The sequence below is a fragment of the Heliconius melpomene genome, chromosome 14 (genome assembly GCF_056956725.1).
Source record: "Heliconius melpomene rosina isolate 202511_hmr_F chromosome 14, ASM5695672v1, whole genome shotgun sequence".
NCBI lineage: Eukaryota > Metazoa > Arthropoda > Insecta > Lepidoptera > Nymphalidae > Heliconius > Heliconius melpomene.
In genome coordinates, this window is record NC_140402.1 from 8,158,170 (window position 1) to 8,178,398 (window position 20,229).

General features: G+C 32.0%; 2 protein-coding genes across 2 annotated transcripts; both read right to left on the reverse strand.

The window, feature by feature from the left end:
* Nucleotides 1-1,037: 1,037 nt before the first annotated feature.
* Nucleotides 1,038-5,715, reverse strand: LOC146532274 (snake venom metalloproteinase neuwiedase-like). The gene is made up of 5 exons (XM_085197605.1): nucleotides 5,579-5,715; nucleotides 2,679-3,084; nucleotides 2,310-2,415; nucleotides 1,450-1,587; nucleotides 1,038-1,197 (listed from the first exon to the last, which is right to left on the reverse strand). The coding sequence occupies exons 1-5, from the start codon at nucleotides 5,636-5,638 to the stop codon at nucleotides 1,134-1,136; spliced, it is 774 nt and encodes a 257-aa protein (XP_085053731.1). The 5' UTR covers nucleotides 5,639-5,715; the 3' UTR covers nucleotides 1,038-1,133.
* A 6,389-nt stretch (nucleotides 5,716-12,104) lies between these two features.
* Nucleotides 12,105-18,462, reverse strand: LOC146532275 (endocuticle structural glycoprotein SgAbd-3-like). The gene is made up of 4 exons (XM_085197767.1): nucleotides 18,439-18,462; nucleotides 14,798-15,029; nucleotides 12,618-12,824; nucleotides 12,105-12,264 (listed from the first exon to the last, which is right to left on the reverse strand). Exons 1-4 carry the CDS (start codon nucleotides 18,460-18,462, stop codon nucleotides 12,215-12,217), a joined length of 513 nt encoding a protein of 170 aa, XP_085053893.1. The 3' UTR covers nucleotides 12,105-12,214.
* Nucleotides 18,463-20,229: the final 1,767 nt, after the last annotated feature.

The window sequence follows — 20,229 nt, forward strand, 5'->3', positions numbered from 1 at the left end:
ATAATAATTTCTACCGCTGAGCCCTTAATAATGTTTGTTTCAGCCAAGAAAATAAACACACGGATCTCCACCGTTCCTCAGATAAGTAACCTAGAGAGTTGGTTATAATATATTTGCTTTACTTTATATTTTGACTGAAAAGTATATTTTTTTGTTTTAGATTCACCCTCTATCATTCTGTAAGCAGAATAAGAAGAAGCTTGTGTTAAAACACTGCGTTATCCACGCACAGCACAATTTTGAAGAAATTGCGTGTTGAGAGGCAGAATTCAACACAGGAAATGAAAATTATTCATTTTTTCGACTGGGTATCAAACTAACAACCGTCGTGTTTATAGTCAAATGCTATGACAATGCGGGCCTAAGATAAACATAGTAAAAAAATGTCTCCTGATAAAAATATATAGCAAAGCCTGTAAAATTTATATTTGCTAATAAAATTTATTTGCAATACATACTATGGATATTACTGTTTCTATAACTTGCAGGTGATCGCAGCCCCAATATAAAGATAAATAGCAGTTTTTCTTAAATTTTGTGTACATAATATTGATTAAAAAATAAACTAAACACATTCAATCACATTTGTCACTTTATTATATTACATGAAAATGATAATCTTTTTTTTTACTTCATGCTGTTTTGCTATATTTTTGTTTTGATTAGACAGTGTCTGACAACGCCGTGCTTTGTCTCGTTACAAGAATGATACATTGAAAATATTTCATTCCCCAGAGTGGAAACCGAACCCGCAACCCTCGCGCTTACAGTTAAACACTGTGCTCTATGTCGTTAAATCTTCAATGTCCCCTCAAATTTTACACGAGCGCAGTCGATGTCGCAAAGTAAAGAAAACATTTTTTGTGAAATAAATAAATTTATTTAGATATTAAAACAACCTTATTTTCTTATTAAAATTGTAAGAATTTAAAACCTGAAGAGATTTTTTTGGACGTACCAATAGAATTTAGTAAATTAATAAGAATATTATATTTTCAGACAAATAATTACGTTTTTGGAGAAAACAAAAAAGAATGTGGTTAATAGTATATAATTATTAAATTTAAGGTTATTTTTGACTAGATATTCCTAAGATTTGTTATTTGTCATTGTAAGTTATCACAGAGTTAATATTATAGATATTTTTGCGTAGTTCTGTTATTTAATACAGGCTTAACACACCACGCTTTGTTGGTTCTGAAACAATATATTATATATTAATAACTATGATAATAACTATTATATATTAATAACTATTAAATATTTATTTTATTATTATTAATAACTATTATATATTTATTTCATTATTTAGATCATAGATTTATTCAGAGAGCTTATTAAGCCGCTCGTTTCCCCATGCACCACCCAATTTTCAAGACTGCGTATTGAGTGGCGGAACTTAACACCGCGTTTCATCTAGTAAAAAAATCGAAAATGACAATAATTTACCTCAAGAATTGCCTCAACGAATACCAGCTACAGGAAGACCAGCTCTTGGGCTGTTTGTCCTGATAATATTTTAAAGCCATTATATTTTGTTGACTCTTGCATTGATTGTACGGCGGTCCGTCGTGCCTTATGCCTAGGCTGGAGTAGAACAAAAAAAAATAATTAATTAAAGTTGATAGCTATAAGATTAACACAATTTAGCTTAATATTTTGAAATTATAAAGCAATTTCACCGCCTTCAGAGTAGGTCTGGGAACCTAGTGTTAAAACACTCCATTCTCCAATTTCCATATAACTTTCAAGACTTTTTGTTTTGGAAAGCGGAGTTCAACGTCGCTTTTTGTCTTGTTACCAGGCCGACAAAATAAAAAAATCTTTCCTAGTATGAATCCAGCCCACAACTGTCGCGTTTATAGCCTTTTGGGCTTCGCCGCAGTCGGGTAAAGAGATCTCAAAACCTATTTTTTCAAGTATATTATAATCTAATCATTTTGACGATAACTGACAAGTGTTTAGTTATACGATTAATATTTTGACCTAATTTCAATTAATTTAATTACATAAAAACAAAGCAAACAATAATATTTCACAAAAAATTATTGAAAAATAACAAAAAATAAATATATATCTCATTATATGCATAAAATTCTACCGGTGCTAAATAAGCGATTGGTAAAAGACGCTATATCATTTAAGTTCCTTGAAGAATATACTATAATATAGTACTACTAAAATGACATTTAATGTGAAATTTCAATTTCGGAATTCAACGCCGCGTGGCCACACCAAAGCGATGAAATCAAAATTATTAAAATATAATAAGATTCCTTCACTACAGACTTCTAAGAGGACATGGGTACCTGTGTCCTATTTCATGTGCTAGTAGAAAACCACTGAGTTTTGGATCCCACTCTATTATGGCACAACTTTTCTTCACATTGCAAATTCCCCTCGTGTAACCTCGACCTGTAAGTATATTAAGTTAAAATGTTAATAGATTGTGATTGTAGTCATATAATCAGATTCTTATTCCCTCAGATTTGATACATGCTCATGTATGGAGGAGAGGTTGATGACAGTCCAAGAGGCAAAAGAGATATGCAAATACCACAGCATTTGGTACTCCGTTGTCTCTCGCTATCTCGCAAGGGAAGCTGTCAGAATTTTTTTGGAGAATATTTTAAACTTAAAAAATATTTATTAGGAAAACGTATTATTAAGAATTATACCTGAATTACTCTTAACTTTCCTTCCATTATTCACATGGAACAGATCCAAACCAGTCAACAGCACGGAGTAGTACCAAGTTTTTTGTGTAATTTTCTTCACGCTTTGCCATTCGCAATAACTTTTCAAATATTTAGGGGCGTTCTCATCTAAAGCAACTATTTTGCTGTTCCTTAGAAATCTAGTGTCAATCAGTTTAAATTGTATAGTTTGGTTCAGACTTGGATGTGTGAACAATCTTCTAACATCACCTAAGAGTTTGTGAGAGATGGTCTTTAATTTCTTCCTGGTGTTTGATCGGTAGATGGTAGCTAGTTTTTTGGTCAGTGGTTGGTCTATGTGGATCATGATTTTTATTATTATTTCATTTTGTATTGTTACATTTTTGTTTGTTTGTTTATTCAGCACCTGAAAAAAGGTTTTTTTATAAAATCATTTACATGAATCAATATAATGTTATTTATTTTATAGTGACCGAGTGAATAGAAAATTATCGTTGTCTGTTTATAAATCAATCATTATAGAAAAGTTTCTGAGAAAGTGAAGTGTCTTAACACTAGGTTCTCTCTGCCAATCCTGCCGAGTGCGGGATACAGCGTGAAGCTGATTTGATTTTTTGATTCGCTAAAATAAAAGTATTAAGTTAATGAGTTTGATGATCTTATTCTACCATTATTGCTCTATTAAAAACAGTATTGCTGGCAAGAGTGAAACATAACTGGAGTGTAAAACTGCATCTGGAGTGTAAAAATAAACCGATCTTTAAAACTTTGCTTATTTATAGCCTTCTGTTGAAATGTTTAGAACATATGCTTGGAATACGATTGGTGCACTTTTGATGGGTGGTTGAAGTTTTAGTAGTTTTATACTTAAAATTATGACCTAATTTTTTTATAATATTCTTTGTTTTCACGCATATCCTGCAATTTTTTTATAGAAAAGACAAACGAGCGCGATAATGTGTATGTGTATAAGGGTTCCTTTGAGCAAAGGGTTCTTTTGAAGTACGGAACCCTTAAAAACAGTCAACACAAACCATTTCTCTAGCTCTTCACACTTAACACTTCTCTCGTAAATTATTTTACATAAGTGTCAAGATTTGACTTGGTTATTTTGTACAGTACTAGCTGAAAGTAAACTAAACGTGTAAGTAAAAAATCTGAGGTCCAATATTGAACTTTATGTTCCAAGTGAACAATGAACTTGATTCAAATACGACTCTTTTATCGTTGAAGTCGAGAATGATGCATTATTCAATATTGAACTTGGCTCTCATTTCACATTTAGATTTTTGATTCTAACCTTATTGACTACATATATACACTAAATGTGTAAATTACCTCAAAAGTTGTTTGCTCTAGATCAAACGTATAGCAAAGATCGAGAAATACATCGAATTTTACGAACTCTGCTGAAACTATTTTCAACTAAATAAACTTTTTTGTGAGAAAATCAAGAAGCAGATTCTTGATATCTTTATAAACACGTCACTTTGTGTCCGTGATGTAAAACAGCGCAAAAATATTTTAAACTGATTAAATATATGAAGAACAAATAAAGGCCATTCGTGGCGCAGGGGCACAAGGTTGTGGGTTTGATTCCCACTGGAGGAAATTAAATATTTACATTTCCTCGCACTGGTAACAAGGGAACTCTTACTCGCGGAAGGGGGTATCAAAGTGTTACTAGATTCCCAGGTTACTAAACACTAGATTCCTTCTGCCAATGCAAATATTAAATATATTTTTCTCCCGAATGGGAATCGAACCCTAAACCAATGTATTTATAGTCACATAATTGGGCCTCTCAAAAGTTTTTAGTGCATTAAAATGGTCAATGACAATCAATGAATACTTTTTTTTATTAGAACCCTGAAATTTTGGGGAGAGTAGGGAGAACTAAGATTTTTCCCTAAATTCCCATAAGAACGGGAAATAAATATTTTTTTTGTTTATTTATCAATTTAAAGCAATAAATATAAATATAATAATTGACCAAATATCCTTCCCTAATAATGACATAACACTGTATCATGAATTACCTCACTGTTTACGTCATTTATGTCAACTGCGTTAAGATTGATAAATGTTAAATTTATGAAGGTTACTTTATACCTATATACAGTGTTAAACATTTTATTTGTCTCTTTGTCTGAATCTTTGTAGATGGTAGTGACTCGTGTCTCCGTTCTCCACTTTCCATTCGTATAAAGTGAGGTGGGTGACGGACCTTTAAATGAGACGTGCGCAGGCGCGACAGTCGCATACACAGACGAGTAGTGTATAATACCTTTCTCTTTCTCCCTCTTTCTTTTCGTTCTCTCATCCCTTCTCTTTCTATTACCACTCCATCCCACCAATGCATAGTATATACTCATGAATTCATGGACAAGCACGTGGCGAATACTCACATTATAGATACATTTTACTCGTGAGTAGCCATGTTTATTTTTTGCAATTTGTGTCGATTCTACATTAGCCGAACGGAACGGTAGGGAACGAAATATTTGAGATTAAATTAGGCGAGAAAGAAAATAGGCGAGTAAGAAAAAACTTTTCCAATTATTTTACATTTTAATTCAATAAATATATCTTAAAACGAACATACTGAAAAATCAAGATATCTTTTCTAAGCAAATGTACAGTTAGATGTCAATTAAACTTTTTTTGAGGCCATCAAGGTACAGACCTGTGACTGTAAGCGTGATGGTTATGGGTTCGATTCCCACACGGGGAACTGAGGCTTGTGTCCCGCCCCTCGACTGACCTCAAATATGTTTTTGGCAATAAAATATATTTCTTCTCCATAGTTCATCGGAAAACATAAAGAGAAGAGAGAGAATTGAGAATAATTTCTCTTTCTCTCTGAAAATAAAAAAAATATACGAAAAATAAATACAAACCCGAACCCCATACCCTAAATCTATAAAAAAGATCCAAACAACAAATATCCACACTCTCATCGCACTGCACTCTAACAAAGCTTTGGTAACACTAAACGATGCTTGAACTTCTACGAGTGTACGCGACTGGCGATCAAACCCCGTTCACAATACAACGTAACGTAAAAACCATATGTTTATTTATAAATTTATAACAATGTATGTAATGTGTTTAAAGGAAATTACGTGCATGCCCTTATAAGGAATGTATGAAATTATAATTGTTGTATTTATAAATTATTTATTCAGAATAAATATATTACTAATGTAATCGTAATAGCTTAATAATTAATATTCTTTATATGATATTAAAATTGGCTTAATAATTATCAAATTTAAATTTTTGATAACAAATTTTAGTAATGTGGCAAAATAAAAAGAATATTAATTATTTATTCCACTGGAGGTAATAATAAACAAATAAATTAGAATTGAAAAATCGAACTTAGAAAGACCTAAAAATCATACCAGTAGGTACTATATATTTTTTACATAGTGCAATATGACCTAAATTAAATCACTGTGATGATATCCGAAATTTAGTAAATTTAAATAACTGAAATGTTTTATTAGTAATCAAGAATACATTTATTTTGGCAGTTTTCAGAAATAAAAGAAAATCAATAATACAAAAGATAAAAGTCAAATTACACTTTTTGTATATTTTACTTTTAAACAACTCCGCCGAATAACCGCAAAATCTTATCAAGACAGTGTAAACGTGGTCCGCGCTATTCATTTATCTTCAACATACATATCTCTGAGATATTACTGTAGTACTGTAACGGTTGGATACTTTCAATTTCAATTTGGTCTTATTGCCTTAATCGTTTGCGGTACGATTTAAATTGGCTAAAATTACCATTTCTTTATAATGGAGCTACTAACTTTGCTTGCAATACTTTATACAGGGTGGAATTGACGGCACCACTTTAAATGAAACCACAGTTTTAACTACTCTATAAAAGCCTAATATAATTCAGAAAAAAAATAATTCCCAAAAATGAAAAAGTTATTTTTTCAAACAAAATAAATAATAAAATAATCGTTTTAAAAAAAAACGCCATTTGTAATGTGTTATATTATCACTCACACACTTACCTGTCGGCGCGGCAACGTCGCACACGCTTCATTCAAGAAATCGAGTCGCAGCAACTAGCGTAGGTATGTAGGCAACGGCGGCGAGCTGATGTTAAATTAACGCAACTTAACTTAGGAATACACTTTACACACACTTTTATTAAATTATTTCTATTAGGTTTTTAATTTTACTTTTGTTGCACTACAAACACATTTTTTATGTTCCCGTTTTAAACTAACACTCATTTTTAACATGTTTACAAAATTATTACAATAATAGCATTTTTTTCACTTTTTTTAACAATAAATATTACATTTTCTGTCCACATTACATTCAGCTCGATAATGACCCATATTATTACACTTGAAACATTTAATATTTCTTTTAATTGTAGCATTTCTTTTTACAATAAATGCAGATGATGATGACACAATTTCCCCCCGTAGTAGTATTATGGTTTGGAACTTCCAAGCATTCCAATTTATTACTCCTTCGAGTTTTATTACTGTGCTGTTTCCTTTCCATTGTTATTGTTTATTTTGCTTGTTTTTCTTTTTTATTCCTTCCCGGCAACTTAACCTCCAAATTTCAATACCAACGCCGAAGCGTCGCGTGAAGTAACGCTGTTTTAATCTCGCCAGTATTTCTAATTTTCTACGATTGATGCAATCTTCTTTATTATTGTTACGACGTGGTCTGGGCCCATAACCCGTTGTATTTATATGGTTTAGTAAATAGCATTCAGCTATAGTCCGACCCAACTACTATTGCGCAGAATGTACGCGCCGCACCGATTCTATGGGAATCCCCGGTAATCGGTGCGGCGTGAGCGGGGTGTCTTTGTACAGATAACAAAATTCATTTTTAATATTGATTGATTGTGCAATATAACACTATAATTCATAATAAATGTAGATTATATTTTTTACGCATGATTTGATATTAAAATAATTAATAAAATTATCAATACTATTTACAAATAATTACTAAATATTAATTTATTTCGTATTGAGTTTTCGCAGGTCCTCGTGTAACATTATAAAACTCGTTTAATATTTAATTTTTATACGATTTTCTATCAAAATAATCATACAAATATAAATAATAATGAAAATCTTAATAAAAAATTTAATAGTATATTCGATAAGTATTTTAGTTAATGGCAACTATTACAATGTTTTTAATTATCTGTGTGAGAACAGAACTTAGCCGCGGAACGGCTAAGTTCTGTTGTATTTACATTATTTTGTTCGACTTTATACGTTGAATAATTATTAAGTGTTTTAAATTATTTGGATGTTGTTTAATATTAATTTTATCATTAATCGGATTTCTAAAATCGTGATGAATGTTTCGTGATCGTGATGATGTGATTACTGAGTATTTTTCTCAAATGTTTCACATATTGATCAGTATTTGAGTGTACTATCAAAACATACATTTTTTTAAGACATTTCAAACAAATGTTGAGTTTTTAATATTACTTATGATGTAAATATTAGTGATAGTAAAAGGAGAATGCGACAACGACGATGTAAAACTAATGTTAAATGTAAGTACCTATCTATCGTAGTTCAATATCATTTTGTGTTAAACATTTTGAATATAACTTTGTGGGTGGTTCAATAACCATGCAGTATTTCTAAATAATTTCATAATAAAGGTGATATAATAAATTGACTTAAAGTAGGAGTTTGTTAAACAATTTTAATAAGAGGTTTGAAAGTTATTTAGATTTATAATAAATAGGTAATTGCGTGAAAAAGAACGCGAGATATCGTTCTTTCTCGTTCGGTTTTGTTTTGACGAATGAAAAGTAGAAGTTTGGCAACGCTTAGTAGTATTTTTGTAGTAGTATGTGTATGTGTGCGTCACACGAAATACAGGTATGGAGAAAAATCGTGAAATGAAAAAAAAATCCTACGTCCAAACTGTTGAGGCATCTTGATTAATTTCTTTAGCTTCGGGTTTGAAATTTTTTACCCTATATGCAGTTTCAATTAAAGAAGCGCAGCCTCTTCCACCCTGTATATAAATATTTGATTTTTTTCATCCCGCTGCACCCAGAATACAGCAGGGTAGGCAAAGGGAACCTAGTATTTAGACACTCCGTTCCCCACTTTCCACCGAATTCTTGAAGGCGTTAGGCGTGCCAGAGCGCCGACATGAAAATATTAAGAAATAATAATGACTTCCCTCGAGTGGGGATCGAACCCACAGCCATCGCGGTACAGTCACACCCATGTACCCTTGCGCTAAGACGGCGAAAAGAATCATTTAAATTAGAAAATATTTTAGTCGCTTGAGTAAACATACACCGTCTCCCACTATGCATATGTTGCACACGTGTGTTGCTATTGTAGAAAAAACGTAATTTGTAATTTTAGGTTTTTAGCATATTTTAAGCTATATAAGAAATAAAGCATAAAGCTGTATAAAAATATAATTAAAAAGGTATATAGGTAATCTCCCAAATCAGATTTGAATCAATAACCATCGTATTCCCACTGCACCTCTATAGCTAAATTATTACTTTAATAATATTTTTGTTGGTGCATTTACACAGAATATTGTTATCAACATCCGTAGCAGTTCCAGATATCAAAATTTTAGGTTTTGTAGAATCAATTTGTATAATAGACGCTTGCAGGGGGAAATAACTTAATTATTATAGAAAAAATATTTATAATCTTTTATTACAGATTTCGATTATTTAAAACTGATTTAACTGATATTTTGATGACGTCGTAGCGTGTATTCTATCTTTATTGGGTTTAAATTAATTATTTTCTCGTTTTCGTAACAAGACAAAGCAGCAGTGAGTTTAATTCCGACGCGCATCGTTTCAAAAATTAGGCAAAATTAGGAAAATTTTAAAACAACTCTACATAATTTGGATAAGAGGCTAATTTCTAAATATATTTCGATACAAATGAATATTATATATTGTATTTTGAACCTGTAACCGTACCAGTAACGTGGTGGTCGTGGGTTCGATCCCCACTCGAAGGAATGAATTAATAAATACTATGTGAAATTGATTTTCTTTTAATAATCAATTAATGAAAACGACATCTCAAGATCGATCTCAAACTTGACGGCGGTTTTTAAATCGGGCCTTATTAGAATGTTTCATATATCATACACAACTCTCAATTGTCATTTGACCACGCGGGCGAAGTCGCTGGTAAAACCTGCTATACTGCATAGTATAATTGATAATTCCCTAGAGGTTATCTAAAGATCTATCTATCTATCTTTTATCTATTTCCGTGTAATTCGTATTAATAATGTATTTCCCCATTATTTTGTTTGTTTGTTACGTCTATAATAATAGATTGGTACTTATTTCCTTGTTCCAACGAGTCTAATGAAAGAAAATCATATTTTACTATGAAATTACTTTGAAAGTGTAGATTTTCTTACGTCACTAGCTACTGTTTCCATTTTTCTGTATATTCGCGCTCAGTCTAATAGAACCCTATTGGGATGGCCAGAGAGAAGAGAGAGCTAAACGCTACGGTCTCTTCATATCTCTTTAGCCTCGTCTACTATCATCAACCTCTTTATACGTGCCCTCCGGGGGATCCTCCTGTTTTTTACGTGATAAATGAAAATAGACCTCTCCTTACCCTATAATCATATACTAACTACAACCTAGTATTGAAATCGTAATAGCGCAGTGTGTAAAACGCCAAGGTTGTAAGTTCGATTCCCGGTCGTGCAAATGAAATATTTAATATTTCCATTACGTCACTCGGCTGATAAGGCCCAGTACGGCGTTGAGTTAAGGTACTCAAGATGCAATGTCCCGACAATTTTGCAGAGATTAAGAGAGAACGGAGTGTCTTAAGAATAGATTTCCTCTGCTTATCTTGCAATATGCGGGATAATATTTTTTATGTATATAAATATTATAGGTACCTTAATCTATTAACTCTCACGTATTCACAAGGTCTTATATTGAACTAAATAGTGTTATTAAATTATACCTAATAAGATTTTGATGATTTCTTCCTGCGTTTCTTTATATTGTTCAAGGTATTTTAAATCATGATGTTTTTTTTTATTTTTAGCAGAGCCTAAGGACGGGCCTCTGTCTACCTCCTTTGGGACCTAGGAACCTAGTGATAAGATACTCCGTTCCCATTAAGACACTTCGCTTTGTTAGTAGCGGAACTCAGTATCGCGCTTTGCCTTTGTTACCAGAGCGAAGAAATTAAAATATTAAATAATTCTTTCCCCCGAGTGGGAATTGACCCCATTACCGTCGCGATTACAGTCGCACGTTTGTGCGTCTGCGCCCCAATGATCTCAATATGATCATGCATCTTTTGTATTTTAAAGTAGGTTTCGGGAAACCAATAATTATTGTATTTTATTTAATCAAAAAAGAAGAAAAATATACTTACATATATATATTTCAAATACAATTTAAATTAAGATAAAAAAAAAAAAATTACATTTACTGAACTAAAAAACCTAAATCATTTAACTACAAAAGCTAATTTAGTTCAATTCAATTTCAATATAAATTCAATTTCAATATATAACAGCAACCGTTTCTCAATTAATTTGTATATCTATATCACGACGAATTAGTAATTGGTAGTAACGAGATTCAAGACCAAGGACTCAAGTTTATTCTTCGTTCATGATGTCACAGTATGATTTGTTGTAATTATTATGATATAGGAGGCCTGTACAGCAGCTGTTACAGCGTAAAGCTATAAAATAAAAGAACTAAAAATAATTCATTATTTCTAGTGGAAATCGTACCCGCAACCGTCGTGTTTACAAAGCTGTGCTACTATGCTACGAAGGACTAATAAGTACATTATATTGTATATTGCTCTATTATGTTGAAATTAGATATCAATTAGAATAAATAAAAAAAAAGTTCATACTAGACGTAAAAAAAATAAATAAAAACGAAATATAAGCAATAATGTAATGTCATAATGATACAGCGTTTTAGTTGTGGGTTCTAATTCAGTGCTTTCCTCTTACATCATTATTACGTACATTTTGTTACGTATTATTTTCCTATATAAGTATTTATATTATAATATATGACGAGTTGTTATTATTAACATTAATTCATGGTATAAAACTATTGTAAAATGATTTTTAAATAGTCTATTAAATATTAAGTTATCCTGTTCAAAATGATAAATAATTTTATTGTGCGCCTACAATTTTTTGAAAGCAATAGTTCAATTAAAAAAATTGCAATAAAATTTCCTACAGGCGTCTTGACATTGAAATTGTATAGGTACATTGTTCATAATATAAATAAATTATTTAAGTATTTTATATTCTAAAATTTCGATTGATAGATTATATCAGTAAAAAAAGGTTATATATTTCATATTTTATTAAAAACATATTATACTAAGTACTGGCTGTCTAATCAAAAATATTCATTAACCTTATGTACAAATATAATTATAATTAAGACGATTGATGTTTATTTATGATTACACATCGAATGTTCTTCTATTCAGGTAAAAGTGTTAGTAGCCGGCGTCGGCGTCGTAGCTGCTCTTCTGTCTGCTGTATTGTCCTTTAAAAATAAAAGGAGACTTAGAGGAGAGGGAACCTAATGTTAAAACTGCTTCATCCGTAAAATATTGTATGTTGAGTGGCGGAACCCAAAATTGCAAAGTGTTGTTTTTCCAAAGGGGAAATAATTTCATTGTATAAATCGAATAAACTCAAATATGCAAAAATATTTACATATTTTAATGCAAGCTTCCATTAAAAATACAAGATGCAATCAACATCAAACATATTCAGGTGAATTAATTTTAATTATTTTCTTTCCCCACACTGATAAGTAAAATCGCGGCGTTAAGTTACGCAACTAAGCATGTGACACCTCTAAAATTTGCCATAAGTTTTAAATAAGTTATTTACCATCACTTCCAGCTGTCAATTCCAAACTTTTTAAGATAGCTTCAGGGATGGGTGGTGGAGTAGGTAAGTGATCACCTACAGGATGGTATCCATTTTCATCAGCGGTGTAGCTAATAGAGTAGGTTTGTCCATCATCTCCTATGTACGAAAAGGAGCCTGATACTTGGAGGGAACCTTCTTCTGGTGCTGCTCCTGGGAGGACACGGCCTGAAATTTTTCGTAATATTTAGATTGAATTGAAAGAACTTGTGCTTAACTTTTGATCGATTTCAAATTGTAGTAATATCCTGAAGAAAGAATTAAATTTAGGTTTGAAACTTGGTTTACGATTAAAAGAAAAATATCGATTTAAGGTGAACGCCGTGCTTTGCCTCGACAACAGAGTAAAGAAATGAAAATATTAAATATTTCATTTTCTCGAGTGACCTCAAAAAAATATATAAATAATCCCCCAAATGGTAATCAAACCCACGATCACCATATAAAAAGCGAAACCCTCCTACTGCGCCATGATAACCTCAATCTATGAATAATCGAATAGGAAATGCCTCAATCTTGTGAAGAGCTAGCGAAGTAAACTTAGAAAGGTATGCCATAAGTAAGTATAATCTGACCTCATGGTGTAAAGCAATTAGTAATTATGACAGCACCATCTTTGACACGTGCGGGTCGTGGGTTCAATTTCTGGTGAAATAATATATCTATAGCTTGTTTAAATCAAATATTTCTATATAAACACTAGTCGTCGTTCGCAAATTATTTGCGTAGACGTAGGCGCAAAAGAAAAAATCCCGTAAGGGATCCGTTTTCTTTTTAGTATGCGGATCCCTAAACAATTAAGATTCCAAATAAAATTACCACTTAGACATTATTAAAAGATAGCGTGCATTAAATAACTTAATAACTATATCATTTAAAGAAGGTCACATTAAAAGTTCAAGAATATTTCTATATGTTACGCGTGATTGATAGAATTGGACTTTTGTTTTAGTATGAATCATTCGTTAAAATAAACTTCTTTATATTTACTCTAAAGTGGCACCTTTTAGGTTATTTGTTATATGTAATAACAAATAAAATGTCACTGATGGCTCAGTGGTAGCGCTATTTTTCTTTCTTATATAAATATCCTTCGAGAATCGAATCCTTAACGGTCGCGTTTACATTCAGACAAGCCGTTTTGAACGATTGTCTTCTCTTATAAAGGCATTTCCTATTAGTGGAACTGGCGCATTTCCTATTAGTGGAACTCAACGCCCTGCTTTGTCTCTTTACCAGAGCGAAAAAACGAAAATATTTAATATTTAATTTCCACGGGCGGGAATTGAACCCTAACCCGCATACAGTTGCACCCTTATGTACCTGAGTGACTGGACCCAAAAAAATTATTATAAATTATTTTCTTAATTACTGCATTGTTATTTTGCCCTCTTATATGCACATACACTAGAGGCACTTGAACCCGAGACCTTCACTGGCTGTGACACCTACTGAACTTTTAGTTGAAATTACAAATGTTAAGATACTTACAAAGTTGAGATAGACTCAAGTATGATCGACATGAAGAGAGCAAAAACAATATTGCTTAAAGATTATGAAATATTATTAGATAGGGCTTAATGAAATCTATGTACTACTAATATCATAAAATATCGAAGAGTTCGCTTGGTTGAAATCACTAATCTCAGAAAATAGTTGTTTCGGAAAATATTATTTGTGTTGAATTCTTCATTTATAAAGGAAGGCGGAGGCATTACAAAGGAAGGCGGCGAAGGCGAAGGAGGTAACGCCAGTGTACCTGTGCTTAGATAGGCTCGGGCATGTGGAATGTCTCAAAAACATCTAAAAGTTATTTTCATGTTTTTCAGTTCCGAAGAAAACGTTGAAATTCGTTAATATTATTAACAAATAATATTTTTTTACCGAGTCTATTAAGGTTCAAAGTAAGTTGGGTATCGAACGATCACGATTTTACTGCAGTCAAGAAATGTAGGGAGGAGCACGTACTACTTTAGTTTACTTAAAACAAGCTTAATAAAAAAAATAACAAAAAGTTTTAATTAAAAAAATATGTCTTATCCATATAGAACAATACTTAAAAAAAGTAAAGACTGAAATTAAAAAAATAACCAAGAAAAAGGTTAAAACCAAGAAAGTTTTACTCGAAATATATAACTCACCATTCTGTTCAGCCTTCGATCCGTCACTGGTTTCATAAGCGTAGTGCCATCCTTCACTGTCGATCTCGTTCTCGTATCTTAAGATCTCAGCTTGGCTTCTCGCTGATGCTACAGAGCTCTCAAGAGGAGTCTCAAGACCTGCATCAGCTCCACTGGATTCAGAATTCGGTGGTAGGTATACATTTTCGAGACGTGCTGCTGTAGCTATCGACGCTAGGGCCAGAATGATGAACTAGAATTGAAATAATAATAAAATTTTATTGCCCAGAAACCATCATTTGATGGCATATTTTAATATAATATGTTCAATGGTAGCCCTATCACTACAAGACATGACTGACTTTGACTTTTGACACAAACTAAAAATAGTAAGTTTGCTTTTGTGTCATGTCACAAAAAAATATTTAAAAAATGAAAGAAATCGTAATTATTTTTTATGAAGGTAAAGTATGTATCTCATTATTTTAATAGATTTAATTCCTCTCAAATCGAAGTATTTGTTAAGAAAATATATAAATATATCTAAAAAGCCTATCTATATGAAATCTAAAAGTAAAGAGCGACCTCAATGTATGTATGTAATATCCAATTAGGTTCAAAACGTCACATAAGTTCATAATTGATTGAAGTTAAACGACCCACTAAACAAACACTTTTACATTACTCGTTTAAGTATTAAAATCTTTAACATTTTTTAGTGTTATTCCACACTTAAAAAAGACAAAATATTTTTTAGAAACGAAAAACTTTTAGGCAGCGGGATTTGAACCCATACCGAGACGGATTCCAAGAGGTGCGGGTTCAAATCCCGCTACGTTGAAATTTTTATACGTTTTCAATTATTACGTTTAAATAAACATTTAACTATATAGAATATAAATAAAAGAGTGAAAGAAAGTAATGTTTTTAAATTAAAAAAAAACACTGAATAACTAGAGAAAACACCAAAAATCACTTATCACTTTACTGATAACAGCGTAATAAATATTTTAAAAAAATACTAACATATTTCATTATTTTTTTTGCTTTTTAGATGCGTCTAGTAAACGAGATGATGATTGACTGTGAAGATGTGTACCACAGCTTCCGTTATATAGTTTTTGAGCTTTCCATCCCTTCACGTTAGAACTTTGTTTCTAGTGACTTTTTATATGAAACTTTTAATTGCAATGGCTTTTGGCATTGAACGTTGATTTGGGCTTGTTGTATGTAAATGTAGAGCAAAGCTTAATTAGTTAGTAGATTCTTCTTCTAAATTTTGTTTTGTATTTTATCAAAATTGTTACAGGTATTGTATGGAATGTAACTTTGAATGTATTCAATTTTTTTATATAAATTTCACGCTGTATCCCGCATACAGCATGGTAGGCAGAGGGAACCTTGTGTTAAGAAACAAGAATTAAAAATATAAATTTAAATAAATATTTCCTTTCCTCGAGTCTGGATCGAACTCACAACCAGTCGATTTTGCAGCACACGACTGGCCTCATTTTTTTTATAATTTTGGTTAGGGTTTTAGGGTTCCGTACCTCAAAAAATAAAAACGGAACCCTTATAGGATCACTTTGTTGTTCGTCTGTCCGTCTGTCTACATCATTAATCTTTATATCGCGTCGAGGTATCGAGCTGAAATATCAAGTATTTAAGTCTATGGTCTATCGAAGCACAGAAAAGCAAGTTTCTAAGTAACAATAAGAAGAAACTCGAAAAGTGATATTTTACAGAAAATCTTGAAATTGGTACGGAAACCTCGGTAGGCGAGTCTGAATCGCACTTAACTTTTTTAATTTCTCAATAATATAAAGTTAGAGTATGCACAGGTAGTCACAAATTTAGGCAATTTAAAAAAAAAATTTTTGTTGTATCATATTTTTTAATAATTTAAACATTTAAATAAATTAATCATTGTAAGTAAATTACGTCAGGTGACTTTTCAATCTTTACTGTAAAAATATTTTGAAATAGATACATAGCCTAAGATTTTTTTAAAAGATTTATTTTGTTTATTTGTATTTCACGCTCCATTAACAAAATGTGGTGGATATGATTAATTAAATATTTTTTATATCTTTCGTGGTTATTACCAATACGGAGCAATGAAGTTAGACATAGTAACTTATCACTCTGTTCTTCATTTTCTACCTATTTAAAAATATCTTGCTGCAACGAGATGCTGATACCGTATGCTTAATAAAATCAATAAAAATCAAAATTTAAAAAGTCGGCCAAGTGCGAGTCGGACTTGGGCATAAATATTTCCGTTCGCTTCATCCATTCTTGTCATGATTATGTTCTTTTTTATGGAAAAGACAAGGCAAATAAGCTTAGGTGTCACGTGATGGTAAGAGATCACCGCCGTCCACGACCCCGTGTAACAAACACCAACGAGATGCAATTTTTTGTTAGATTTTAAAGAGACTTTTTTAGCTTCTTGCTGATCTGACATAGCAGAATAGACAGAGGAAACCTTGCAGCCTAACCTCCGTTCCCATTAAGTCACTACCTCTCCACACTTTCCTCCAAATTCCCGAGGTATTGCGTGTTGAATAAAATAGTGCTTACTGCTTTAGGCTATGTTAAATCTTAATTTTATAATTCATATTTTAAATCTCGTACATTACTAATCGAAATCTAAAATAGCCAGACGTGTATTTCATAATTGCTGCAGTAGTTAGTCAAAATAGAACAATTAAAGCTAAAGTAATTAATGACTAAGTTGTTTAGATATACAAGTGTAAAATCTGACTTTCTCGATTTATATAAAAAATCTACATATTATATATTTCAAAATTATGGTTTAAATTTAAGTGGAATTAAGACCAGTCGTGGCGCAGTGGCAGAAACGTGCAAATATAAATGCGAGGTTGTGGGTTCGATTCCCACTCGAATAAGAAAGTAGGGAAGTATCTAAATAGGAACAGACTAGGTTCCTAGGTTCCCTTCGCCTACCCTGCTATTTGCAGGATACAGCGTGAAGTTAAAAGAAGCTGAAGTGTTTATTTAGTTGTTCTTCTTAATCTGAGGAGTAGATTGACCATCACGAAGGGCTATATGGGCTATTAGGCTATATCACAACATGTTAATCATGTCGATGTAACCTTCTGTACTTACGTTCAGGGTTACCTTGGGGTCTTAATGCATCATTTGTTATACATTTCAATACCAGGAGCTATTTTCATTTGACCACGTGGGCAAGCTGCAGATAAAAGCAAGTAATACATAAATAGAGTCAAAATACCTGTTCAATGTAGTTCACAGCATGACAGCAGCAGATAGCATGTTGAGTGGCGGAACTTAGCACCGCGTTATATAAGAAATATTTATATTTTTTTATGTTCGTATGCATATACTAGGCAATTAAATTGGATATTTTGTTGATATTCCGAATTGGTTAGCAGAAATAAACCCCGCACTTGACCTAAATACTAATACTTTCTAAATATAAACATTTTCTTTAGTGGAAATCGAACCTGCGACTGTCCTAGCTAGATACGATGACGTCACAATGAATCTCCCTTTATAAATAATTCGCAAATTATACAATTAAAATTATAATATAAGTATCTATAGGTCATAACCGTGCGATGAAAATTTATCGGTAGAACTGGCATAATTAAAAATACATACTCGTACTTGGATACCTGATTCATTCCTTTAAATGTCATTCTTAATCATTTAGCTAGATTGATTGATTTATTCATTGATTATAGGCGATATGTTATAATTTTGTTTAGTTCCACGCAATATCCCGCATTTGACAGGATGGGTAAAGGGGAACCTAGTGATAAAGCACTCTATTTTCAACGCACCAAAGCTATAAAAAAGTTACTACATACAAATCTTGTTAGTACAATTGAATTCCATATAAACTGAGACTCTCCATTCTCATTAAAACACTTCCGTTCCTCACTTTCCGCCGAATTGTAAAGGCGCGAGTTAAGTTTCGGAACTCGACGCCGCAAGCTCCTTACCAGAGCGTATAAATAAAAATATTCAATTCAGTGGGAATCGAACTCCAACTTTCACGTTTATCGCACGCTTGTGCCCCTGCGCCACGAACGACCTCATACGTATAATTTAACAAATATTATATAAATTAAATATATCTCTTATATAATCTAAGTTAAATGCTTTAACCGTACGTATTCGTATTCGTACTTGTTAAACCATTAACGCGTAACGCAATTTAGCAAATGATGTAGAGAAGTCGTGATTTGTTGGTGATGTATATTATACATGTAATATAGAAGATGTGTAACGAGGTCGTATAATGATTTTTTTGAGACACGCTTTTGGCTCTTGGTTTCTTTGTTTTTCAGCTCCACGCTGTATCCCGCAAATAGCAGGATAAGCAGCTACTGCCCTCTTCTGCTACTTGGCTCCCAGAGCCTAGTTCTAAAACACCAGATGCGAAGAAAAGAAAATATTGAATATTTCACTTCTTCGACTGTAAGCGTGTCGGTTGTGAGTTCGATTCTCATTTGAAAAAGTTTTATGTTCATTTTCTGGCTTTGGTAACAAGACATAGCGTTGCATTAGGTTACACTACTCAACACGCAATGTCTCGAAAATAGAACAGTTCGTGGAATGGAGTGTCTAAACACTAGGTTTAATATGCTACACGCGGGATACAGCGTGAAACAACAAAAAAAAAATTATGTTAAAATATATTTATTTCTTGGTTAAAATATATCTATTATTTACATAACATATTCGTGATTCACTAAAAGGCGGGCAATTGATTCACAAATACCTACAATTTCACGCCTATATCTCTGCCAGGGTTAAATAACATTGTTATTATTATATAGGCTTTTTATGACTATTCTATAGTCTATTTATATTGTTTTTTTATTAAGTTAAGAAGTAAACTCTGTATTAACTGACTTTAACATTTGACTTTGTTTGTGACAAATTTTATTTTGATTTCACTTTACAGCAGCAGACCATTTCAAAGTTTGAAAGATTTTCTTAAAACACATGCCTATATATGACGTGACTTACAGAAATTTACAGAATAAAATTATAATTACAGGAGGTTATAATTTAACCATGGTATATAAAAAAAACCCACTCAAAGAAATGAATTATTTTTATTTAACCGCTCTGACAAGACAAAGCTCAGCGTTAAGTTCCGCCATACAACATCCTCTCGAATTCAGGCGGAAAACACAAAACGGAGTCTAAGCACAAATTTTAGCATATCCTACGATACGGGAAAAAGAAGAATAAGTATTTTTTAAACCTTGAAACGCCGTATTCTTATATTATTTGACATTTCAAAAAATGACCAAGTCTAATATATAGTAGTACTAGTGGGCCCGGACGCGGCTACGCCCGCGAAAATATAAGCCTAAATCATTAAAATAAGTTAAAAAATAATAATAAGTGGAGATTTATTATTAGAAAAAATATCTGAGTAACCGAAATGA

Excerpts from the sequence above, each read along its gene's own strand:
- LOC146532274 (XM_085197605.1), bottom strand. The coding sequence starts at position 5,638 with ATGAGAGTGTGGATATTTGTTGTTTGGATCTTTTTTATAGATTTAGGG. Across the intron at positions 3,085-5,578 it reads ATTTAGGGTATGGGGTTCGG|GTGCTGAATAAACAAACAAA; the intron begins GTTTGTATTTAT and ends ACCTTTTTTCAG. Across the intron at positions 2,416-2,678 it reads GAAAGTTAAGAGTAATTCAG|GTCGAGGTTACACGAGGGGA; the intron begins GTATAATTCTTA and ends ATATACTTACAG.
- LOC146532275 (XM_085197767.1), bottom strand. The coding sequence starts at position 18,462 with ATGACATTTAAAGGAATGAATCAG. Across the intron at positions 15,030-18,438 it reads CATTTAAAGGAATGAATCAG|TTCATCATTCTGGCCCTAGC; the intron begins GTATCCAAGTAC and ends TTTCAATTCTAG. Across the intron at positions 12,265-12,617 it reads ATTGACAGCTGGAAGTGATG|GACAATACAGCAGACAGAAG; the intron begins GTAAATAACTTA and ends TTATTTTTAAAG.